Source organism: Dama dama, chromosome 28 (genome assembly GCF_033118175.1).
Source record: "Dama dama isolate Ldn47 chromosome 28, ASM3311817v1, whole genome shotgun sequence".
Taxonomy (NCBI): domain Eukaryota; kingdom Metazoa; phylum Chordata; class Mammalia; order Artiodactyla; family Cervidae; genus Dama; species Dama dama.
Genome location: NC_083708.1, coordinates 23,615,560 through 23,642,703, shown reverse-complemented (window position 1 = coordinate 23,642,703; position 27,144 = coordinate 23,615,560). Strand labels below are relative to the sequence as shown.

General features: G+C 37.5%; 2 protein-coding genes across 2 annotated transcripts in view; both read right to left on the bottom strand.

Moving 5' to 3' along the window:
- Window positions 1-5,940: 5,940 nt before the first annotated feature.
- KIAA0408 (KIAA0408 ortholog) lies at window positions 5,941-14,764 on the bottom strand. Its single transcript, XM_061132031.1, has 3 exons — window positions 14,633-14,764; window positions 11,081-12,413; window positions 5,941-9,213 (listed from the first exon to the last, which is right to left on the bottom strand). Exons 2-3 carry the CDS (start codon window positions 12,410-12,412, stop codon window positions 9,061-9,063), a joined length of 1,485 nt encoding a protein of 494 aa, XP_060988014.1. The 5' UTR covers window position 12,413; window positions 14,633-14,764; the 3' UTR covers window positions 5,941-9,060.
- A 4,930-nt stretch (window positions 14,765-19,694) lies between these two features.
- Window positions 19,695-27,144, bottom strand: part of MTCL3 (MTCL family member 3) — a 63,498-nt gene continuing 56,048 nt past the window's right edge. The window contains exons 8-9 of the mRNA XM_061132030.1: window positions 25,470-25,517; window positions 19,695-19,820 (exon numbers count right to left, since the gene is read on the bottom strand). The gene's annotated coding sequence lies outside the window, so the exon portion shown is untranslated. The remainder of the gene's footprint in view (window positions 19,821-25,469; window positions 25,518-27,144) is intronic.

Genomic DNA, 27,144 nt, shown 5'->3' with positions numbered 1-27,144 from the left:
ACTCTCATTCAGATTTGATGCAGAAATCAAGAGCTTTACAAACAAGCAAAAGTTACCACCAAAGCAGGTTTACAACAAATAAAGGAACTCCTGTAGGCAGGAAACACCAGAGAAGGAAAAGACCTATAGAAAATAAACCAAAACAATTCAGAAAACAGTAATAGGATCATATATATTGTCAATGACCTTAAATGTCAATGGATTAAGTGCACCAACCAAAAGACATAAACTGGCTGGGTGGATGAAAACACATCCATGTATGCACTTTCACTTACCACATCACTCTGCTTGACCCCCCAAATTCTATGTAATTATTTTATATTGCTAAGTTAATCATGTTCCCAATATGGCTTGCAATTGTGATCATCTTTTATTTTTTGTTTGGCTATTGATTGTGAAAACTGATACACATCTTTTACTATTGAAAAAGGAAGAATCAGTGTTTTTTAAACTTCAGATTACATGCCACAGAAAGTCATTGATTGCAAAATGGAATTTAAGAATTTCTAACAATTACTGTCATCATGTAGTTTGTTTACAAGTGCTTGATTCCTTCTAAGTTCTACTTACTGCCAATAGCGAATAAATATTTTAAAATAAGCTGTATTGCATATGTTATGTTATCATTTTTTGAAAAGACCCTTAGGCTGGGAAAGACTGAAGGCAGGAGAAGAAGGGGATGACAGAGGATGAAATGGATGGATGGCATCACCGATTCAATGGACATGAATTTGAGCAAACTGGGAGATGGTGAAGGACAGGCAAGTCAGGCATGCTGCAGTCCTTGGGGTCACAAAGAGTTGGACACGACTAAGCAACTCAACAACAATTTAAAAACTGTATTTCCTCAGGAAATACATTATGTCATTTAAAAAGGAAGTTTGAGTACCAAGCTGAATACTGAGTAAAATAAAACAGATAATTTAAACTTCTTAGTACATCCAGAAATCAGCAAAAGTTGGAGAGATGAGTTTTACCAATAAAATGATGATGAAAAGGTCATAGACCATTCTCTTTACTACTGAACTGGTACTAGGTAGCTGCCATCTAAAAATAGTAGGATGTACTTAGAAGCATATTTGAAATATGAGCTATAATATGGTGGAACTGCCAAAGGTCTAGTTGTTTATATCTTTCAGTGGATAAAACTCTGAGAATAACTGCATAAATCATCACTGTTCTTGTGGTTAATATTAAAATAAACTGTTCAAAGGAGCAGAAAATGTTGCACCAACAGAGGAAAAAAATATTAGCTGGGAGTGAAAAGCACAATTGAAAAGACAAAATTGCCTGATGATTAAAATCTGTTTAAAGAAAATAACCCCAATCTTGGTGAAGATCCATGCTATAGTTATGACCATATCTGTTTGGAGATTAAAAAGAAAACAACAGGATGAAAAAGATACAATTATTAAATGATGTTTGATAGTTCTAACACATGAGTATATTCTAGAATGACTGATTGAAAGATGAACCCTAACCTTGCTCTTTATTTTAAATTGGAAAGCATGGACACTGACAATTTGGTAATTTAAAAATCTTTATCCTAATTTATACAGATTGAAATTACAGTAAATGATTTTTAAACTATATATGAATTTGTTTTTAATTAATGAAAATGCCCATTGATGAGTGTTTGCAGAGAAATGAATCTATGATGTTGACATTGACATCAACAGGGCTCACCCTTTTATATTCTGCATGAATCAGCAGCCCTGGGGTGGTGCATCAATAATATCCCCTCTCAAAGAATTTGGTTTTTTGCTTTTCTTTGTGGATTAGTGGTCTGGACATAAATGCTGAATTTTGTTGAAAATTAACAGAAATAATTATTTAGATGCTTATCTTTTAGATAAATTTATAAAGAAATGGGAAATGAGTTTGAAAATCTGCTCTTTGACATGTATATGTGCTGGTTTAGGCAGATAAAACTGCTGATCAAATCAGGGACCTCCCTGGTGGTCCAGTGGCTAAAGAATCCCCCCTGCCAATGCTGGGAACATGGGTTTGATCCTAGTCCAGGAAGATTTCACATGCTGCATAGGCTTTCTGCAACTACTGAAGCCCACGAGCTCTAGAGCCTGTGCTCTGCAACAAGAGAGTAGCCCCACTCTCTGCAACTAGAGAAAGTCCCCGCACAGCAACCAAGACCAAGCATAGCCAGAAATAAATAAATAACAATTTAAAAAAGATTTTCAATTTAGTAAAACTACTTTTTTAAGAGGAAAATTAAAAACTTGTAAAAATGGCTAAAATATGGGTTAAAATGATGAATCACTGCTTTATTTAACAGCAAACAGTAGTTCTCAAAGTTGGCTTATTTAGCAAAAATATTTTAAGATTGAATTGGGTGTGACAAAACAGCAGTTAAAATGTGAGAGCTGTGAAGAGCTGACATCAACCATGAAATTTTGGAAATTTTAATTCAACGATATGTGGTAAAAGTTAGTCCTATACTGTTATTTTTTGTCTTCACAAAAGCCCTTCAACTATGTTTCTCCTCAGACAATAAAAAAGAGAGCCTTACAATATTTCACATAGCACACTGACTTTTCAGCTAAAAGATATTTAAATTTCTACCAGCAGTCAATTCAAACATTCAAGAATACTATCTCTTTGGTAGTATTCTTGTCATCTTATGCCAGTGATTATGCTTATAAAGTTTACAAGCAGTGAAAACAAATGATCTCTATTTGTAGGCACATTTTAAGTGCTGAAAAATATGGTGACAGAAAGCAGAGAGGAAAACCTATTTTGATTTTCCTGATAGCAAATGATTAAAGTATTTTGTTATTGTTAAACTGTTAACAATTTTTTTAAAAAATTTATTCAACAAATATTTACTGAGCTTACTCTCTGCTGGCACTTTCCTAAGCACTTGGCACAGTAAGTGAACAAAGCAAACAAAATTCTTGCTTGTTTAAGGACTGTAAAAATTTTCAAGTTACGACTACCCTAAATGAAATAATTTTAGAGACCACCCTTCATGGATCAAAGCCCTGTTGTAGCGAAGGGGCTTGTATAAGTCAATGAAGCTATAAGCCATGCCACGCAGGGTCACCCAAGATGGATGGGTCATAGTGAAGAGTTCTGACAAAACATGGTCCACTGGAGGAAGGAATAGCAAACCACTCCAGTATTCTTGCCTTGAGAACCCCATGAACAATATGAAAAGGCAAAAAGATAGGACACTGAAAGAGGAGTCTCCCAGGTGAGGTGTCCAGTATGCTACTGGGGAAGAGCAGAGGACAATTACTAGTAGCTCCAGAAAGAATTAAGTGGATGGGCCAAAGTGGAAATGATGCTGTTGTGGGTGTGTCTGGTGGTGGAAGTAAAGTCTGATGCTGTAAAGAAGAATACTGCATAGGAACCTGGAATGTTAGGTCCATGAATCAAGGTAAATTGGACATGGTCAACAAGAGATGGTAAGATTGGACATCAATATCTTAGGAATCAGCAAACTAAAATGGATGATAATGGGTGTATTTAATTGAGATGACCATTTTATCTACTACTGTGGGTAAGAATCCCTTAGAAGAAATGGAGTGGCTCTCATAGTCAACAAAAGAGTCCAAAATGCAATACTTGAGTGCAATCTCAAACATGCCAGAATGATCTCTGTCCATTTCCAAGGAAAACCATTCAACATCACAGTAATTAAAGTCTATGCCCCAACCACTGATGCTGAAGAAGCTAACATTGACCAGTTCTGTGAAGACCTATAACACCTTCTAAAACTAACACCAAAAATAGAAGTCCTTTTCATCATAGGGGATTGGAATGCAAAGGTAGGAATAATAGGCAAGTTTGGCCTTGGATTACAAAATGAAGCAGGGCAAAGGCTAACAGAGTTTTGTCAAGAGAGCATGCTGGTCACAGCAAACACCCTCTTCCAACAACACAAGAGATGACTCTACACATGGACATCACTAGATGAAATCAGATTATGTTCTTTGCAGCCAAGGATGGAGAAAGCGCTCTGCAGAGACCTGGGGTAGTTTTTTCTTTTTTTGCTATTAGAGAAAACTTCCTGGAAATATTAAAAAAGTAAAAAACACCAGTCTGGATACTCTCTTATTTCTCTAGACAAGTCGTTAATTTGAGAATCAGAACGGTACTTGAGTGAGTGTGGGAAAAGTGAGCTAATGGAACTGGGTGACCCTGTGGCACAGACCGGTGGAGCACAGATAGTCTGCGGGAACCTCCTCCTCCAGAGACAGAATGGAATAGTATTATGGCCAGAAATTTCGTGTTCTCAGGACCTGGCCTTTTTTTTTCATTTGTTTTAACTGGATGGCAGTGGATTAACAGTGGACACTCTTGCTCTCAAGTATCTTTTCCTCTGCTCCATGCAGCCCACCTCCTTTCCATTCAGGACAGAGCTCAGAGAAGCTGACTAAGCTTCACCTTCTTTAGTTACAATATCACTGCACTTCTTTTTCCCTGAGACTATATTCTATTCCCAGATGCAATATGGGTGTTCCCCATGCTTTTCTACTTCATGTATACAGTCATTTTCCAAGTTCTTCTAGACATGGTCTTACTCTTTGATATTGTGCCTATTTCTGTTTTTTATTGAAGAAACATGTCACATTCAGTTTCTGGGGTATCTAATTTTGCTCTTATGGTGTATTATATGAAGATATAGATGGTTGATTTTATTTATGGGTTTATCTAGATAAAATTTTAGATGATAATAAAAGGAAAGTGGAAAGAGACTATCAGTCTACATGCACCACCCTTGCCTGCCTTTTAAAGTCAGATGAGTTGGTTCTGTGTGATTTCTAAGGTCTTTCCTACTCTAGATTCTTCTCTCATTTCTAGACTCCATCATAGATTCATGAAAACAGGATCATTTTTCTTTCCAGAAGTTGCCAATCTTACCTGTTGGATTCATGAGATCATTGTAATATGTATCAGATTTCAAGTCTTATTATTTTTTTCCCACTGAGACAGATTATTTTCTATAAGAATTTCCACAGTGAAAAATGTTGGCTAGGCACTTGCCTTAAAACTCCTCCTGCGATTTTTTTCTTTCTTTTTTTTTGTTTATGAAGCTCATTTTTGGAAAGGCAAATTTTCTGAGCTGTAATAAAATGAAGGTCATGGGTCTAGATTCTGCTAAAGGTGCATGCATACTAAGTCACTTCAGTCATGTCCAACTCTTTGTGACCCTATGGACTGTAGCCTGCCAGGCTCCTCTGCCAATGAGATTCTCCAGGCAAGAATACTGGAGTGGCTGCATGCCCTCCTCCAGGGGATTTTCCCAATCCAGGGATGGAACCCACATCTCCTGCAGCTCCTGCATGTGGATTGCACGTGGACTGTTTACCACTGAGCCAGCAGGGAAGTCCCTCTGATTAAGTACTTGCTACTTAAGAAATGTGCAGAATTTGAAGTGAAATAGCACTCTACTAGAAATCTGTGGGGCTTCACAAGTGGCTCAGTGGTAAAGAACCAGCCTGCCAAGCAGGAGGTGCAGGTTTGATCTCTGGGTTGGGAAGATCCCCTGCAGAAGGACATGACAACCACTACAACATTCTTGCCTGAGAAATCCCATGGACAGAGGAGACTGGTGGGCTACAGTCCATGGGGTTGAAAGAGTCAGGCATAACTTAGTGACTAAAACAACAATAACAAGAAATCTGTGTATGTCTAAAAATAATTTAACTGATTTCATAATGTAAGAGCAAGTTTCAGAGGAGTATTTCTTTTAAAAACAAACTTAATCAGACTTAATAAGCAGATAAGTAGACACAAAATGATGTCAATATATGAGAAACTAGATGTGTTTGCATATGACTGGGTGCAGGAATTCAAGAAGGCTTGGTCTTTAGACTACCATCTTGAGATATTTTAGGAGAAGCTAGGTTGAACTGTGTACATATTTGAGTTTAGACTTTAAAAAACTCTCTGCTGGAGTTTCACCAGTAAAAGAGGAAAATATAAATGTTCTTCCTCATGAATACATATGCCACCACAAGTGTTTCCACACCTATTTTACTTGATAGTTTCCAATGATTGAAGGCGATTTCATTATTGAGTAGCTGTTTGTCAGCAAGTGTGACTAAAAATCATTTTAAAAAGTATGTGTGGGCAAGCAGATTCTCTTTTTTAGGTCCAAATGTTTTCTTAGGATGACGTGGAGACTGGCTAAATCCTCTAAGTAATCATGTTTTGTGCATGATAATAGCTGGTCATTGTCCTTGTCTATGTAAAAATAAGTTATGAATAATTTTTAATAAAGTGAATTATACAACATCATTTGTACTTGGCTTTGGTCATAAAGCAACACAGGGAGCGTGGGCAAGGGTTGTGCACGTAGACACACACACACACACACACACACACACACACACAGAGGCACACAGGCACAGAAACTCAGACACTCTTCTCTGCCTCATTCTTTGTCCTTTCTGAGATCAATCTACAATGTCAGTAACTCTATTGAGATAAGATAAGATTTTTTTCCCCCTCAAAAGTCTGCCAGAGAAAACTTCTAATCAAGTGCCTCTGAAATGTTTATAAGCCTCTAAAATCCAGTAACGATGGTATAATAAAGGTAAGTTTTGGGGGAAGAAAATGCCCATCCAAAGTAGAAAAACTACTGGCTAAAAATCACATCAAAAATGTATTTTCAAGGATAATTTCCATTTAACTGATAGGTTTTTCATAAAAAAATTATAAAATATTTAAAAGAGAAGACAGAATATTCAAATAATACTTGCTTTTTTTCCCAACTTTACAATCAAGGAGTTGGCGTAGATGCGAGGTTTTTTTTTTTTTTTTCAGTTCTAATATTCTATGATTTTTGTCAACACAAGATGTTAAAATGTATCCCACTGTTTCATTCAGATGGTTAGAACAAGTGGCACAAAATTGTGATGTGTGACAATATCGCCCTTTTAATTTACAGATAAGGAAGTCCCAGAGAAGTAACATGCATATCCAATGATACTCATTCATTAGGGTATCAATGAATGTCACTGCTTCCAAATCTCCCTAATTAGCAAATATTTTGTTCTGTGTTATTAAGGACTCAAAATTCCCTCCCCACCCCTGGAAATGCTCTTTTAGTAATCATGGGGTGAGGCCAAGAATTAAGACACAACCCTCAATATTTGACTTGTAAGTCAAGTTAGGAACCACAGCCCCATGTCAGACTACCTGGGATAGATACAGTGAAGGAGCGGAGTAGCTGTGTCTCACGGCCCGTGGGCAGGCTTGTGTTCCATTGTTACACAGCAGCATCTTCCTACCAGGTTCATCATCTTATGCCATAGTCTCCCACCTCCCCAGTGTTTTCTCCCTTTTAGATGAAAAGCATATTATCTGAGTGACATCACTTGATATCTAGGGTACTTTTTTCCTACAGTCTTCCTATGGAAAAGGATATTCCTGGAACAAATAAGAATTAAAAGACTGGATCTGTAACCCTTTCTTATCATCTGCTCCAACCTCACGTTCTAAAAGTTTAATTCTGCTCAACTCCCAGAAACTGTTCTTATTGGAAAATATGAATCTGGCCATCACCATGCAACAGTCTTGAGCCTAAGGCAGTCTGGGATTCAAAAAATAACTACTGTACCTCAAATCATACTGTGATGAAGTGAATTTTTCTAAACTGTTAGAATGTATCACAAGGAGAAGGCTCTTTGAATATCATTGTCATAAGAATTCATTAACCTTTCGGTAGTAAAAGAAAAGCTTAAATAGAATTACTATCTAGTAATGTAGTTGGCTTTATACAGAGACAATGGACGCAAAGTTGCTTCTAACATCATTCATGTAGAATTCCAAGCACCTCAACGTTCGTATTACTGTCAGCTCTCAGTATGTGGATATTCACTGTTGGCAAATTGTGACCACCAAAAAAGTCTCTGCCCCTTATGCTACCCACGGATGCCAAAGGTTAGATTAAGGCTTTTTGAATGTAGCACACTACAAAAAATACAATTCAGCTCTCAATGAAATATTGTTCCTGATTTTGTTAATAAAAATCTGAAATAGTCTCTTATCTACTAATTTGAGGGAAAAGGTTAAAAAAGGAAAAAGTGAATAACTTACCTCTCACAATATGTATTGCTCCAAATGCTGAAAAAAAAGTTTACTAAAATTTTGCCAAAATTAGAATTCAGCCTAACTGAATTTGTTTTTAAGCCATATTTAAGGTATGTTTGTTACTGAAGTTGTCAAAATAAATTAATTGTTTAGTTATGTTGTTTATAAAGCAGTCTTAGGCCAGCTCTGAGGATCAAGTATACAGTGAAAGCCATAATAGACTGCTGAATGATATACAAAAGTTTTTGTGGATATTTTATGTTTGTTTTAGAAGGCTGATCTGTTTCAACTATTTAAACTCTTTATTTATTAATATTTAAAAGAATAAACAAGGAGACCAATGGTATTAATCTATCCTTATATGGGTTAAGGAACTGAGTTGGCTGTAGAAACCTACTAACCTTAGGTGTATGTATAGTTAGTTTTCTATGTAATTGGGGCCAAGGAAGTGGTTAGTTAATATATGTACCTCAAACGCCTTAAGTGGATGCCTATTAAAATGTACAAAAAATATAAATAATACTGTGTATTTTAAAAAATTTTAAATAAACACAAAGAATATATAGGTATATATGTTATAATTTCAAAGTCAACACTAGCACATAAGTTTTACTTATCTAAATACATACTGACATGTCCTATATCAACACATGCACCTACAAAACACATAGCCATGCACATAACCTTGCTTTCTGCCACTTGCAAGAAAGTCAGACTATACAATATAGTACACTGTTTCAACTTAAATCATATTGGCAAATTAATGAGGATGGCAATAAAAAATTCTGATCTAGGAAATCAAAATACAGGAACATAATTACTCCATAGATTAAAAACACTGAAGACTGATGGGAAGTTAAGGTTTAAATTGTCCCAGTAACCTTGAAAGATACAGAAGAGACAGAATTGGTTGTAAACACTTGGAATACTCTGTTTGGCAATTGGGACTTTCGTAGTCTAGCAATTCACGTCAGAGACTTAGACCATCGAAGCTTCTGATCAGAGAGGAATGGGGAAGTTGTGGGCAGTTCTCCGCAAGGCAGGGGGTGCTGAAGGAGATCTAGATGCCCATCTGGATGGGAGACGGCGATTTGCTGGTCTGGCAGGTCGGGAAAATCCTTTTCCAGGGGAGGATTTCACTGCCATGGATTCCTAAGACACAAAAGAAGACCTTCACCTCACCATTCAGGCACCAACAATGAGCTTAATATACTATGGATCCCAACTGTAGGATTAATATATTATCATGTTTACAAGTAAGAAAAATTAAAGAAGCTCTTTGTCTAATATTTGTGGTCTGGAATGTTTTAATCAAAACAACTCACTTTGAATATGAATATGGCATTTGCTAATCTTGTGGATCTCGTCGTACTAAGTTTTAATACAACTAATTTCTTCTTAGAACTAACTATGTAAGTTAACCTTATGTTAGAACTCAAAGTTTATGTCAGGTAACATTGATATGATGGAACTAAAATAATCCTTAGTGAGTGTTAGGATATTTCAGTTTTTAAAAGATAATAATTCATGAAGAATTAATTTGCATCTGGTTATTTTATGTCGTTATTGACACTTTTAGAGATCATAAATGAAAGGGACACAAACCACCAAATGATTTGTCTGATGCTACCTTTTTTTTGTTCACTAAGAACCACTCTTACTATCAATCTTTCAAAAGCTTCAAAATTATCTTTAAAAGACTTTAAAACAGAACTTTGTTCTTTTTTAAAATATTTACTTTTGGCTGTGCTGGGTCTTAATTGGGGCATGTAGGGTCTTTTGTTGCTGAGTGAGCTCTCAAGTTGCCATGTGTGAGGTATCTCTCTAGTTGTGGCGCTTGGGGTTAGTAGCCCCTTGGCATGTGAGGTCTTAGTTCCCGACCAGGTATCAGACCTACGTCCCCTGTATTGGAAGGTGGACTCTTAACCACTGGACCATCAGGGGTGTCCCAAATATAAGAACTGCTCTTAAGGATCTACAGTAGAGGACCCTTCTCAAACCTCCCATCATTGCAAAAATGGGAAATATTTAATAACATTTGTTAATGAGAATTTTTGGCTGATTATTGTACACATGCTTCCACTTCCATGCGCTTCCATCTGAAGCCAGAGGACCTTACAGGTATTTATGGGCTCAACTAAACAACAGACATACAAAAGCAGGATAGTTATTTGCACTTTGGGCAAACAGACAAAGCTTCTGATCAACTGGATGTAAACTGATATTCTGTAGGACTTGAAAACCACATAAAAATTTCTCACACCAGAAGGAGGCAACTTGCATCGTTTAAAACTATGCTGCATACACACTGTGCTCTGTAAAACTAGGATTTTCAAAGTGTTGCCTAATTATAACAATATGTCACCTTGTAACTTTTTATAAATTATGTGTATAAGGTACTGATGGATAGCTCTTCATTGTAAATACAGATCTCTTTAACCTCTTTTCTCCCCTCTAAGATTACACTCTTTTGCAGGCACACTGTAATAAAAAAAGGTAACAGTTTATTTAAATACCCATTTTGGGGGGACAATTTCCACACAAAGAATTTATACCAATAACAATGACTTTAAATTTTTTATGCTATACTATCATTTTTTTTCATATACTGCCTTTTAGCTCCACAATAAGAGAACTTTAAAAACTATGAACACTTTAGTAGGATAAAATTCTATAAATGAACAAACTCCCATTCAGAATATTCTTCAAGAAAGAAACACAACAAATATTTGATCATTTTGTTCTTGAGCCCATTTTTTACATTATATTTTCTGCTATTTCAGAATTTAAATAAAAGCTGTAATGTGCTAAACCCAGACTTAAAAACTAAACTTTTAAAAGTTTGCACCGAGTTACAATCCTAAGGTTTATATTTATTCACAAATGAAGGGTCAAAGAACCAGAAGATGTCAAAACATTTGCCTATGTTCTATTTATATGAATGGGCAAATGACTGAACTCTGAGCCATTGCTAAATGTGGGTGCAGTTCCACCAAAATATGTTAAATTGCTTTCTCACCTCAGTTACCTTTTTCCAATCTACTCCTTGCTTCACTTGCTGTGCTCCGTGCACTGCTGTCTTGTGCTCAAGCTCTTGTTCTATTTGGAGCTTTTCTAAATGCTGACCTAATGTGGCTCCACCGCTGACATCAGAACTACATTTGGTCCAGTTGGCCTGGGAGCATCTAGAATTCTCCAGTGCAGACCCCGTGGATGCCTCATAGGTTTTCAGCAGCTTTTCCACCACACCATAATTTGATCTGGGGTCTGCTGACCTTGGCCGGCCAGACAAATTACTTGGTCTCCAGTCATGCTCGTGAAGCATATTCCGGTAACTGCTAGGGCTTACGGGCTCCTGGGTTGGTCTGAACTGGCCTGTTGTGGGTTTTTTGGTGGAATTATCAGGCACATTTTCCCTGGGCATAGACATGGGGGCACTGGTTTTCAGAACGTCAGAAACACTGTCACCGTCTGAGACGTTGGCTGTGCACGCAGTCAAGGTCTCACAGGGCTGAAGATCTTCAGATGGTTCTGAGCAGCTCTGACTTTGTTGTACAGCATGACAATTTCTATCCGTTCTAAATACGATTCTGTTAAATTCATCAGTCTTTTTTGCCAGCTTTTCATTCCCGGTCGTCTTTTCAAAGCCATAACTGAGACTTCTCAGTGGGCCGCTGCTCTGGGACGCTAAGGAGCTACAGTCATTGCTTATATGAAGATCAGGAGGAGATTGAGCAGGGTGATCTGGAATTACCTTTTCATATTTTGGCTTATTGGGAGTAGAGCAGACTTTCTGAAACCACAGTGTGGAGGGGCTATTTTTTACACAAACCCCAGTGTTGCATGACCACATGCTAAGTCCAACATTTTCATTATATGAAGGCTTGTTATCTACTTTGGCTTCTGGTGCCAAAGAAGGAAACATGATACCATCATTCAGAGTCTTCCCTTCATTTAGACCCAGCAGAGGCATCTCATCATGCTTCCAGAGGAAATGAGGGTGGCTGTTCTTTTCACCTCGACCCTCTTGGGCCACCCAGATGCTGTGGTCTAAACATTCTTTCCAACTTTCATGGGCTTGTGCACAATATGAGCTGGGAAAATTTCGAGATGTGCTTCTTGGAGGAGGAATTGGTGGGGTTTCACTTCTTTTCAGGTCAGTTGTATCAATTCCATCTTTTTTCTTGGAATTGTTCTGGAAAACATTGGTACAGCTCAGATTTTTCCTGTTTTTCCGTTTCTCATTTTCTAAACTGGTTGAAGGAATGCACCGGCTGTTGTTGATCATGTGATCTCCACGAGGAGTATTCATTACATTTGGTGTTTCCTGGAGAAAAGAATCTGACTTCATCCTAAAAATTATAAAATGTGCTATATTAGTGATGACTTTGTTTATGATAAACTCTTAAAAGACACTAGGCCTAAAACAACGGATTCTGTTATAGGAAAAGGAGTCACAACTTCCTTAAACAATATTTTTATATAAATTTCCTAGTACAAAACTTCAAATCACTTTTGCTGTAGGATAAAGACCACCACTCAGTGTTGTATTCAAGACTATATACATAGTCTGACCCATGCTGTCTTTTTAACTGTCTCGCATTATTTTCTTCTATTACCTGAAACTTCACCTACACTCAGACTCCACTTTGTGTAGTCTCTTGGGTGTCTCCTACTGGTGTTCCCATTTTCATAGGTTTTCTCTTGCCATTTCCTTACATCAGCTTGGCCTACTGAATTCCTATTCATACTGTCTTCTGAGCTCAATCTCCGCCCCTCAAATTTGAAATAACATTCTAAGAAATTAATGAAATAACATTCTATTTCATTCCAGAAATCTGAATCAAAGCACAGAGGCATGAGAAATACCAAATGGGAGGTGTTATTTGGACAAGAAAGAAAAGTGAGCTTTTTTTTTTTTTTTGATGAGTAAAGGACATATTTTTTTTTAAAAAGCTGCAGTAAAAATCATGTGGCTGCTCAAGCTACAGTGAGTAATTTGGTATAGATGGAATATAAAACAGAGTGGGAAAGGATGATGACAAATAAGAGAGAAACACTAGGTCAAATTGTAATAACTTCGAATTACATATTAAGAATTTTGAGCTTTTTTTCTAAAGGCCATGAAGTGACAGTGAGAACTTTATACCAGGGATGGTTTGTAAAAGCAAATTGGAAAGTCAGAATTCTCTGAATTACTGAAATAAAAGCCTAAATGTAGCAGTATTGTGGGTTCACAAATTAACATTAATTAATCATATTGATAAATAGAAACCACATTTATACCTATTTAACTTTCATTATGAGATAGCTTATAAAAAAGTGCAGATGAATACCTACTAGGCAAAAGCTAAATGGGAAAAGTGGAAGGCAAAATTATGTATAAAACATGGTTGGGTAAGTCAGATCTGTTGTAAATCAGTACAAAAATTCTCTCTGAGCTTCCAAAGAGATGAAGAAAAATAAGGGTTCATGTTGCTATAGCTTCTAAGAGAAGTACGCTGTCCCACAAGGAGATAAATGGTGATTTTAGAGCAATCCATCACTTAACTTGGGGAGAATCCAATTTATTTTTCAATTTGGCTAAAACTTAGCCTTCGAATTATATAGGTGTTTCTGAACTGAAACAGCATTTTTACAGCACTGTGTAAAAAATATATGTGTGTATGTATTTACAGTATGTTGTTCTGAAAATTATGAATGCTTTCATTATATACATAATAAATGTAGAGAAATAAATAATTCAGAATATTTCAGCAGAACATCCTTTATAAAATTAAAACACCACATTGTTAAATTTGACACAGCTTAAAGATGCATTTAACTAGGTTAACCCAGCATACTGTTCCACTGGCCAAATACTCAAAACAAAAAGAATGCCATTGCATACACTTGTTAATTTACTATTTGTTATGGTGAGTGTTAGGGTTTTCCAGGTGACTCAGAGGGAAAGAATCCACCTGCCAATGCAGGAGGCACAGGTTTGATCCCTGGGTCGGGAAGATTCCCTTGAGGAGGGCATGGCAACCCACTCCAGTATTTTTGCCTGGAAAATTCCATGGACAGAGGAACCTGGTGGGCTATATAGTTCCTAGGGTCACAAAGAGTCAGACACGACTGAGTGACTGAGCACAATGGCAAGTATAACTAAACTAAACATCAAAAAAAAAATAAAGTACACCTAGTAGTCAAATTATGAAGAAAACCAGAAGATTTACTTTAAGAATTAATGAACACAGAAATGTACCATTTAAGCTTTTATCTCCTAAAATAACAGATTTTAGTAACATTACTAACTTGCTAACAAAGTGTTAAATGTGAAAGGTAACTTGGACTCATTAACTTAAAACAATATCCATCTTGGTTTTTCAACATAAAAATCATCATAGATGTACCAGCCTACCTTCTGTGGTTAGACCGCTTTCGAATTTCCTCTTGAAAGTTGCATAATTCTTCACTAACTTTGGCAAGTTCTTCAAGAGCCTTTATACATATAAGCAATAGCACGTTAGCCCTTTGAAATGTAAATATTTCTTTAGAAACAGTCCAAGGCCAATCCCATCTTACTTACTGTGTTGAGGGCGCCAGAGCAGCTCTTGTTCTCTGCCTCAGAAGTCCTCAGGTCAGGCCGGGCCTCACGTTCTTTTTGGTTGTCTCTGACTTCAGAATCCATATACCCTACTTTTGATTTTTTGATTGCTTTTTGTTCCTTGCACACTTGATTTCTTTCCCTGAGTAAACTCTGCTCTGTTTTATCTTTTTTCCCCAGAACGTCCCTGGGATGTATCCCGGTAAATTTACATTGTCCTGAATTGGGGTAATCTGGAGAAGATTCCATTTTATCTCCAACGGCCTTCTCACAATCAAGATCAACGACCTTAGCACGTTCACTCATGTTGATTTTCCTCCGACGCTTTACTTCATGGCAGAGCTATAAGGAAAACAAAGATAAAAATTTTCCCCCATCCCACTTTCTCAATAGTTTTGATCCTAAACACAGTGTTCTGAGTTCTCTCTCTCTCTATGGTGGGTCTTCCCAGGCGGCACTGGTAGTAAAGAACCCACCTGCCATTGCAGGAAATATAAGAGACTTGGGTTTGATCCCTGGGTCGGGAAGATCCCTTGGAGAAGGAAATGGCAACCCACTTGAGTATTCTTACCTGGAGAATCCCATGGACAGGGGAGCCTGGTGGGCTTCAGTCCCTAGGGTCAGACATGACTTAAGCCACTTAGCACGCATGCATACATAGACTGCTCCAGGGCACTAACACTTATGCTTCCAAATCATGCTTCTAAAATCTGGATTAGCTGGAGGAACTTTTGATGAACCATAAAGACTACATGTAGTAGGGCAAAGAAGGTAATTTCTATTTTTCTGAGTAGAAATCAACTCATTCAAATATGACAGAAACCTGCAATTGTATATAGATGTCATAATGACACAGAAGCACTGTTAACAAAATTGGAAGGACCTCAATCAATTACTGGCTGCTGCTGCTGCTGCCAAGTCGCTTCCTTCGTGTCCGACTCTGTGCGACCTCATAGACGGCAGCCCACCAGGCTCCATTTCCTTCTCCAATGCATGAAAGTGAAAAGTGAAAGTGAAATCGCTCAGTTGTGTCTGACCCCTAGTGACCCCATGGACTGCAGCCTACCAGGCTCCTCTGTCCATGGGATTTTCCAGGCAAGAGTACTGGAGTGGGGTGCCATTGACTTCTCCCAATTACTAGCAATGTACTTTAATTTAACTGACATTAAGGCCATATTTTAAAAATATATGATCCTACTTGTAAGTCAACACTGAACTGTCTAAATGACTGACAATCTCACATAGTAGACTGTAATAATTGTAGTAATCTCACAATCTCTCAGCTCATTCTGTCCCCTAAGTAGTTGTTTCTTCATCAAAGGATGTTTCTTTAGGAAGTTATGTGGGTGAGGGGTAGGTAATTCTCAGACTTGGTTTTTTTTTTACTTCCAAGGTTATATACATTCAAAAAAAGTTTCTTTCTTTGTCCTAATTAAAACAAATGTGACCCTGTCCTATGTGATACAATTGAACTCTAAGGCTTTGATCATCTATTAGTTTACTAATTGCCCCAAATTAGTTCTTGAGGATTTAGTTTAACCTGCAGGCAATTAGTGACTTTCTCTTCAGGCTTGAGTTCTGGGGAAACCTGTCAAATTCCAAAGACTGCCAGAGAACTATTAAAGCAAATAACTCTACATTTTACAGTCACATCCTATATCTGCATGAGATCTATTAATCAAAGAATATAATAACAGATTTATTGCTACTCAATAATTACCCAAATGTCAGATAGAAGCACTAGAACATATTTAATGCCTGAAAGATATGCACTGCATTTATTGCCCTAGTCATAAATTTGTCATTGGATGAAGTCAGGACAGCATCAAATTGCCATCATGAATCAACTGTTTTGGCTCCTGTAAAATTATCTGTACTGAACTGCTGTGGGCATTATAATTTTGGCCGACCTTGAGGGGTATAATAAGAAGCAACCCTTCAAAGCACAATGCTAAATCTAAGGATGTTCTTGGTGGCACTGTCCTCTTTTAGAGGAGTCATGGGTGAAAACAAAATTGCTTCAATGTAAAAATCAGGGACCAAAGTGCTATTTCTGGGAAGTTAGTCTCCTTTTGTTTCCTGAATATTGAGAAATATGCATCTGATAATTTTTTGTTACTTGCTAGAAAAATGGACCTGCTGCATGCATTTTGCAAAGGATCCTTCCTCTTGTCTTCACTTCATCTTTCTCTTCTTGTTTAGAAATACTTTAATTAACATAGAATTCTATTTGACATCTTAAATTCTCTTGGGGACTTAGGTGAAGTATGAAAAAACAAAAAACATTATATTATTGATGGGAAACCATTTATTTTGTGTAAGGAAATCTGTTACTTGGTACTTAGCTGTCTTCAATGGGTATCTGATCATTCAAACAAAGGATACAAGCAGGACATATGGCAAAGTGATTAAAAAAAAGAAAAATTCCCAGGTGTCTATTAATTCTATTAAGGGTAACTATCTGGATCAGTCTAGGTTTCAAAGATCCAAGTATCTACATCATCACTTTGTAACAGCAAATGCAATGATTGTGGCTAGTGGCTGAATAAAGAATCATTAGCATCTTAATACCCAATACTGATCCTCTCTCCGATCAGAATACTGATATATTTACTTGGAATCACAGAAGTTATAAGCATGCACTTAAAAATGTTAAACTTTCTAGCATATGACTTAATAAGTTGTGTCTGATCTAAAACACAGAATTCGTGATAAATAAGAAAGAAATACAGTCTCTTTGGGTGGTGCTACTAGTAAAGAACCTGTCTGCCAATGCAGGAGACATAAGAGACACAAGTTAGATCCCTGGGTTGGGAAGATCCCCTGGAGGAGGACATGGCAATGCACTCCAGTATTCTTGCCTGGAGAATCTCATGGACAGAGGAGCCTGGTGGGCTACAGTCCACAGGGTCGCAAGAGTCAGACACGACTGAAGTGACTAGCATGCACACATACACACGCTTGTAGGATCTTACATTTTTTCCAAGTGTAGACTTTTCATTTTAGTTAAAAATATTGTCTTGACTTTCTATAACATGTGAGGACAATTTCCTGTTTTTCCCAATCTTTTCTAAGCCAGCTTTGTAGCTTCTAAGCAGGAAGATATTAAAGGTACATTATTATAGGTACAAATACTGGGAGTGGAAAGCTGAGAGTGGAAAAGAATACATAAATACTCTGCTATTTTATATAAGGAACTTGAGAGTATCCATGAATTTTGGTATCCATGGGGGCTCCTGGAGCCATTTCCCATGTCTACTGAGGGACAACTATATTTTCATGACAAGGGGGACACAATGCTAGTCTTCAGGTATTGTAGAGCACCCTCTCTGGGTGGGTAGTCTGAATAAGCACATTATCCAACATATTCTCAGGTATGGTGCTGTACAAAGCAGGCATCATGACATAGATAGCACCACACCTACTATCCAAGATACAGAAAAAATATTCCAGTCCTTCTGTCAGTATTTTTATGGACTATCGCCTAAGTTTGAGGTATGTTTAATGCCTGTTAATTGACAAAGCTAATATCTTCCATAGATGGAATCTGCAGAGCTGTCAGAATAATTATTTGACAATAACAAATTTAACCAGAGAGCAGACTATCTTAGCTACCATCCTAAGCTACATGGCTTAAACAATTGGCTGGACTAATCCTGACTCCCTTAATTATTTTGCTCAGATGCTAGAATTATCTGAGACTATTATTAAACGGATCTTCCAAACCTTGAGAAGCCAGTGACCTATGAGTTCAGGTTTCAAACTGGCATTGTAGATTCTGATTTAGCCATCTCCTTTTTGATCCAATAGAACTCTGGGTGGAGGAGTTAACAGAGGAAGCAAAATGCATTTTCCAAACTATAGAAGGACAAGAAGTAAATTCTCCTTTCAATCTGCAATCGTCTACTACATGCCTGACTTCTCAGTTGAATTTTACAAGAACAGTCTAATGGCTATGTGTTAGTCACGACTCTTTGTGACCCCATGGCCTGTCCATGGAATTCTCTAATGGGTTAATGGCTATTCTTTTCTTATTTTTCCTTTTAGCATGCCAATTTGTATCTTATTCATAATCAATTACATGGTTGTTAATAAGAAAAATATTTGCACTATAAACACACAAAGAATTAGCTTTGATTGCCTGTGAACGAAGGCCAAGGAATCTGTTAAAATAACTGCCTTGACAATATGCACAAACCATGTAAGTCAACAGCAGGGATGTTATAAGAAAGCAAGATAAGTATAAATAATTTTCAGTTGGAACAAGCCTGAATATATATCAATGCAGATAATTAAGGAAATATTCAAGGTCCAACAGGCTGAAGGGATAAAATTACTATTTGTATCAGATTCTGGGCATGTCATTTTTCATAAACTCTTTTCTAATAAATATGCCAATAAATGTGGCGCACCTTGCCAAGATAAATATCATGTCCACTGTCATTTTCTTTTTGATATAAGACACTCCTTTTGGTTATACTGAATTATCGAGTACATAATTTCCTTTAGTAGATATTATTCATACATTATCTTAGAAAAGATCTATTTCAATGCCCAATTGTAATACTCCAAAGGTATGTTCCACTAATTATGGTTTTCTTTTATTTTCACACTGGGCTCGGCATTTGAAAACTCATGCAAAATACATACCTCACTTTTGATACCATCAGCATTTTGGTAAGGAAAGAGTAAATTGACAGATTTTAGAGTTTTCATGCAAAGTTATAAAATAAGTATAGTCTCTACACTACCAATGGGTTAGGCTATGCTATTTTCGGTCTAGTAAATATCACTGAGACATGTATCTTTTAGGTGGAATTGGAAAGTAAAAACAGTTTCCAATACAAAACAAACCAAAAAGGATTTTCATTTTGAGTTTTAAGTTTCCAAAGGATTCAAACAAATCAACACGTACCTCTTCTATCTTCTTCTGCATTATCTTCCATTGACTTTCCCATTCCTTTCTTTCATTGTCAAACTGGTCTAGTAATTCCATTTTCTCTTTGTGCCAGTTAGTCTCTGAGTTCTCCCACCGGTTATGCAGCTCCATGGTAACCGTGTGAGTGTTAGTGAAGGGGTGTTTCTGCTCGTCTCTGCCTTCTCTTAACTGTTTCTTGGAAGCTTGGAGTTGTTTTATTTGAAGCAGTCTCACTTGCCTTTAAAACAAAGCCTAATATAAACATAACAAGAGAGAATTCCAAATCCATGTGCTTTCTGGAAACATTTTAATCAGATTGTCAAGAGCCATTGACATAAACAAACCAAAGGAAAATTGGACTCAAAAGAAGAGATGACAAAAATATCTGCTTAAGAAGAGAATAGCACAATCAAAAACAAACAAAAAAAAGTATTGTCCAGGGTTTTTTCCTTCCTCTTTCTGAAACCAGACAGCAAAATTACAGTGGACAGGATGGTTAAATGCATGTGTGAGATATAAGTATTCCTTAAACTAACCATCTAATCTAAAGATAGAATTTTTCATGGATATTTAAGAGTGGAAGTATGAAATTCAACTGGATAGTCACAGCTACACAACTGTGGTAGATTCTTCTGCAGTAGAATTACTCCTTCTGTTCTGATGCAACCAGATTATATAATTTTATGATCTTTCAAGTCCTGAGACGGTGCTGTGCTACAGTCTTCATTTTATACTGAAGAATTAAATCTTGTGGCAAATGTAGTTACTGTATCAATAAGACCCCAATGTTGGCAGTCAGTCTGGGACTGATGGTATCAGCAAGAAACTAAACTAAAGCATGGAAAAATATTGTCATTATTTTATTTCATCAAATAAAATATTAGAGCAGCAAAATTATTCTGAAAACCATGTTAGAATTTATCCATGCTCTTTTTTCCTTCTAATAGACTAGATATCAGAATGTATGTTCTGATACTGAATTTAGAGTATTGAAGAAAATGTTTTGATCACTTTGCAGGGAAACCTTCGATCATACTAAGCACTGACTGAAATAATTAGATTTCTAGCATTTAGGGCATGTGTACTCAGGATTTTAAGAGGTACTTTAAAATACCTGATTGGTAACTCTTTTATAACTCACCTAAAATTTCTGAGATTTATTTACTTACATTAGAATGGAGGATATCCACAGGGTTATTAAAAAGATTAAATGACATGAATAAAAAGAGATTTGAGACAGATAAAATTTCCTCTATTTCTTGTTTAAAAAAAAAACAACCTTGTGCTGACTTCCACTGAAAGTATTTTCGTTAGTAAAGCCAGATACATTTTTAACATGGGTAGAAAAGCATGTTTAAAGTGTTCAAATCTCCATCTAAGATAATCATGCCTATAAGAAGTCTTTAACTCTTTGACTTTTTAGGCCACGACCAAAGTGCCTTAACTTACCAGGTGGCAGATGATGCTACTTTTAAGCTAATTCTCAAGAGTCATAGCTGCCTGGGTGCTGGCATTGTCAAATGAAGCCCAGAAGCCCACAAACCCAGGCAGTAAGCCCCAGTCTGCAGTCATAGAAGAAGGCCGCATATTTCATATCCCAAATATAAACATCGAAGACATTTGATTTTTTTGTCAGGCTGTCCTGAACATGTATATCATGTGCTAAACTGTGCCAAACATACACTTTTGAGCTGCAATCTATTAATGAATTATAATAGACTAATAAGGGTCAAAGAATATCAGTACTATATGCAGGGCTCCACCCTCAAAAAACACCCTAATAATGTTAGGAGCTATATGGTTATTCTTCTCTCAAAAAATTTGTTACAGATACTTCGATCATTCTTACCCACTTCTTTGGCACTCTACTGTGACTAATTCAGCCAAGAAAAAGAAGTAATTTCAGATTTAGCCATTAAAAACACTACCATGTCTCATTTTATCCACTTTTTCTAATCTCATTTTCCATCCTCTCTGTCCCCCTTCCCTCCTTTTGCTACCCTCCAGTCCTATGAGACAGTGACCAGAGGTACGTGCCACAGCAAATGCAAGTTGCCCCAAAATAAATGTGTCAATGAAGACATAACATAATGAAGACAGTAAAGAATACACAGAATTTTGTGTCTTAGTGAATCTGTTACTGGTTTTGATTACCTATTAATCTTCTAGGTTCATTTAATAACTATTCACAGGAAATGAAGAGAGTGCTAATTTTCAGAGAATACAGACTGTTTTACTATAAGTAATTAATTGTGAGCTAAAACTATGTTGCAGACCACTCCAGTGTTCTTGCCTGGAGAATCCCAGGGACGGGAAAGCTTTGTGGGCTGCCGTCTATGGGGCTGCACAGAGTTGGACACGACTGAAGTGACTTAGCAGCAGCAGCAGCTATTTAACATTAAAATTTCTTAGGAAGAGTGGAATGGTTTAAGATATCAAGAGAAAATCACAAATTTAACCAAGCAAGTGATATAAAGAGAACAGACTAATTTCAAGCTATGAGAAAACAGGTGCTATGATAGTCCATGTTTCATTCCGTCTTTAAACACTAAATGTACAGAAATCATCATAAACTGTCTCCTACAATTATGTAGCAAATGACTTCAATTTTTCTTTTCATTTCAAACTTTTCTTCAATCACTTTCAAATCAGGGTTAAAGGGCAACAGACCCTGTTCTTTTTTACCTACCTGAAGAACATCATCCAGGAAAACCTTCAATCAGGCTTGCTCCTGGTAACAGGACTACACATGAACATTACCATGTTCATGAAGCAGACAGAACCCTGCACTTAATTGCAAAGAGCCAAACTCATCACTTAATATGGAGAAGGACCAATCTAGAGAGCTTGTCCTTTACAAGACTAGAGCCACATCTAGTGCCACAAAACCCAATGGTTATGGATCAAAAACAAGCCTTTGAGAGAAAATTCCTATAGGGCAATGTTTGTGTCAATTTCTGTGGGTTTATTGTACTTTCCACTGTCTATGTCTTGCCATAAATGTCAAATATAATAGAGCTGAATATATTGCATTCTCCTCCAAAAATAAAGCGGGGTCCAAAGCGTTTTGTGAGGATTAAATATGCAAGTAAGAGAATGCTTAATTCAAGCACCTAACACTGTTTCGGATCATACTGGCTGCTCAATAAAGGGCTGGTTTCTTCCTCTGTCTTGTCTTCCTCTCTCCTGTCTCCCTCTCTCTTTTTTTGGTCTTCCCCTGCACCCTTCTTTCTTTAATCTATCCTCCTCTAGATAAAACTAAAATTTTGATGTAATTAGAAAATTCATAGAAGCAAGTGTAATTGTGTGAACTCATATTTATAATGGTTTTCCTCTGCCTTCAGTGTTTTTCAAGTATTTTAAGAACACAAGGCAAGTTGAAGATTTAGGAATTTTTTTATTGTTAGTAAAAATCTGAGTAGACAAATCTTACATAAAACTGTTCTTGTTATAATTCTCCCTAAGTGTTAAAAAAAATCCAACTAAGTTGGGCAATTTTGTAGGGACACAACGTCTTTGCCAACAAAGGTCTGTCTAATCACGGCTATGGTTTTTCCAGTGGTCATGTATGGATGTGAGAGTTGGACTGTAAAGAAAGCTGAGCACTGAAAAATTGATGCTTTTGAACTGTGGTGTTGGAGAAGACTCTTGAGAGTCCCTTGGACTGCAAGGAGATCCAACCAGTCCATCCTAAAGGAGATCAGTCCTGGGTGTTCATTGGAAGGACTGATGTTGAAGCTGAAACTCCAATACTTTGGCCACCTCATGCGAAGAGTTGACTCATTGGAAAAGACCCTGATGCTGGGAGGGATTGGGGGCAGGAGGAGAAGGGGACGACAGAGGACGAGATGGCTGGATGGCATCACCAACTTGATGGGCATGAGTTTGAGTAAACTCCGGGAGTTGGTGATGGACAGGGAGGCCTGGCATGCTGCGATTCATGGGGTCACAAAGAGTCAGACACGACTGAGCGACTGAACTGAACTGAACTGAATGTCTTGAAATGAAAAATTATGGGGTAAAATGGCTCAGCTGATTCAAAAACTAAATTTCAGTGCTTTCTGCGGAGGCCAATATAAAAGTTCTCTTTGTTCCTAGCTGTCAATCTTTTTCGCCCACAGATAGTGGTATCTCCGTGGGAGAGAAGGAAGAATTTCTGCTATCTACACCACTCCCCAGGTCTCCTTGACTCTCCCATTTCACTTCACTCTCTCCAGAGTTTCATTGAGAATAAAAATGTGTAAGAGCACATGTAAAGAGACAGAGGGAGTTGCATTACTCAGTCATGCACACATTCTTCCCCCAACAATTCTAAGTGAGCATTACATAATCAATTTTAGCCCACTTCTCCCTCCCCAGGCCGGAAGCCAGATTTGTAAAAGAGTTGTGAGTGGGTTGCATAAGTATGGTGATGAGAGGAAAATAAGTTCTGCTAACCTTCCGGCCCTACTAGGAAGCCAAATTTAAGAGCAACACAGGAATTTCACAACAAATCACTTCCATTCCCCGTGGTAGCCTCACGTGGGTCATGGTAACACTTCTTCATCTGAGGGATGCTTCACTCCTAACTATACCTTCATCATTACCACTTCAACCTTCATCTTCCCCACTAAAAACTGGATTTTAGCCAAACAAATAAAACAATGTTAGGAGAACAGACTCAATGGCAACTTCTCCCTTTGGAGAGTTTTGTTCAGAGTTTGTTTTCTATTCTCTGATTTACTTTCCCTAAACATGCTACTTTTCATATCATGGAAACGTTTTCATTTGTAGAAGGTTACACATTCCAATAGGAATGCCACACACAGTAGGTACTGTCAACCTCACAATTCCTAGAACAACCGTTTGCCTTGGAGATGCTTTACTTCCTCTTAACTTTGAGGAATCAGGAATTCCCTTGTCTATACCTATCAAAATTATGCACCATTTGCTTCCAGGATTCTCCAGCCCTTTCTCCAGGCTATTAGGAATCACTTGCAACATTTCAACTGATTAACAGACCTTATTCCTCCCTTAGTGTTCACTGGCAAAGGCATCTTTCCAAAGAAAACCATGACTTGATTCTGTTACAAGGCAAAGGGGAATTTTTAAAACTGGCCACTTCAACATGTTCTTTATCTTCCAATAGAGTCAAAGGGATATTACCACATGCAATTCTGAAAAATCAATTTTGCCTTTTCATTATCTTCATGTTCTCTCTTCAGTTTTATATTCAAACTAGAAAATATCCAACCTATAGGCACACTGATTTTACTTAACTGATAAAAGCTTTGAAAAATACATTTGGCTTGGATAAACAAATGCCTAAACTTAACCAGCTTAAACAGTAGAAGACGTAGATTACGGTTCCCTCCTAACTGCAGATGAACCCATTATAAATGTTATACACTTCAACTCAAATTACAGAAACATTGCTCATGCAGTGAGCAAACCATCATCTCGGATGAAACCACACTGATTTATTTTTCACTGCCATTTTCAAATGCCAACAATTTCAAAGACTGTGAACTTTACTCAGCAAATGTTAAAAAGTCTTCATCCTAATGAAACTAGTTTTCAAATAAATAAATTTAGTGAAATCCTACAGCAGAGAAAGCGGTCTTCAAAGGTCTGAGAAGCAGTGTTTGAAAAACCGTCTCTCAGAGCTGATGGCACCATCAGTCCAGAGTCAGGAAATCCACTCACGGCAGCTGAATCCTTTCTTCCCCGGGAGTCAGTAAAATCCGTTACGCACCCCGCCCCACTGTTTTGAAGCCTAGGCACTGATGCTAAATCAAGCAGATGTTGAAATCACCCTCTACTTAAACGGTATCCACAGCTTTAAACAAGTCAGCAGCAGCCCCTCTCTATATTTTGCCACGATTACTCACTTGCTTTCAAACTGCCAGAAAACAAACATACCTTTTTGCACTGGGGAGAAATCCTACGGAGGTCCAACCACCGGTCAACCTAGCAATGGGAGGACAGCTGGTTGTTTTAGAGTGAAAAGTCTTTGAAGTCTTGGAGCAGTGAATCTTGCTTCTTTGCATGAAATAGGAATGTAAAATCAGTCCAACCATTCAACAGAGAGGTACTGACAAGTCCCTTTGAAACCTCGACCACTTTCACAAATCCAAAAGCTGCTCAGCCTAGTGTCACAGCAGCAGCTGAGACTACTGTGACGTCAGCTTCTCAGAGGCGGCCTTCAAGTCACCTCTTCCAACCAGAGTTCTGTAACTTTAGAGCAGCTCCTACTCTGGGTAAACAACTCCAGGTCCAGGACATTTTTAACTTTTCTAAGGGAGCCCAGTATTTCTAAACTTGCCAAAAGAGCTGGTGTTAATATCACACAATGACAATGGCCAATTTTAGATTTCACTTATTTGGAAAAGTTAACTCCTTGTTTACAGGCAAGAATCATCTTGCCTGCCTCTCTGTTTCCCCCTTTCAGAACTGCACTTTTTGGTGCCTTTGGAAGCTGGTGTGCCACCTAAGTGTGGCAGATTTCATATTATCTAAAAAATCTCAAAAGATTTGTGAAGATGTGTCAAACTTCTGTCTTGAAATAAGGTAGAAATGACATACAAAGACCAACCTCCTTGTTCTTTGTGATTCATTGGTAGCTTGCTGCCTATATCTATAGGGATGGTGATGTCTTTCTGCTAAATTAGATACCATGGGAAAGGATGATATTTATTGCGGGAAGGAAAAAAAAAAAAACGAGATACTTGTTTTCAATTAAGGCATGCTGCAGCCTAATTCAGCAAATATGCTAGATAAAACTTTAAATAACAAGGGCTTACCCTCAAGTCCAAAGTCTGTGTGGTCCTTAAAGCACTACATATTCACTGCTACAGTATTTTGCCTGATCCCAGATACATGGTTCATGGGGAGCTAAAATGTTTACTAAGTATAACCTGCTCATAGTAGGACTTTAGTGTATGTAGGACAATTAAATGAAATCATACTCTGTGTTTTGAAAGCCCAGCATCATAATCTCAAAAGCAATTAACAACCATAGGAGTTACAGTGATAATGGTGATGACTCATGGAAAGACAACTCTGCACAGCTCTGGGCTAAGTACTTCTAATGTATCTTCATTTTAGTTCACTCTTGCAGAAAATGTGTCTGTAGATATTAATCCAATTTTACTGATAAAACCAGGGCTCAACGAGGCCAAGTATCTTGCTGAAATTCACAGAAGCTTGACTACACAGAGGCGCAGGTCTTAGAACTGGGTTCTCTAATGGAGGACACTGGAATTTTGTCACAGAGATACTGGTTTCAAATTACTGCTACCACTTATCTGTGTGAACTTCAAGTCTGTTAATTCTGTAAAGGGATAATTTACTTGGTAAGGATGTTTTAAGAGTATGGGGGTGAGGGGAGGACTTACAGTACCGGGTACTAGGAAATGTTAGCTCATTCTGCCTCCTCCATCCTTATCAGGACAGAAGGAAGATCTTGGCATGGGGGTGGAGGTGGGAGTTGGGAGGAAAGGACGATCCCCAAGGCATCTCTATAGGATTATCTAATGAAATTGTTTCTCCTACCCTCTCTGTCACTCCAAAACTCTTAATTTCCATGTGTCTTTTG

What these genes read in the sequence shown, in the direction of transcription:
- KIAA0408 (XM_061132031.1), bottom strand. Translation starts at nt 12,412, where the DNA reads ATGAAGTCAGATTCTTTTCTCCAGGAAACACCAAATGTAATGAATACT. An exon ending in ATTGGAAAAAGGTAACTGAG is followed by an intron (nt 9,214 to 11,080) that starts GTGAGAAAGCAA and finishes TTTGTGTCTTAG; the next exon opens with GAATCCATGGCAGTGAAATC.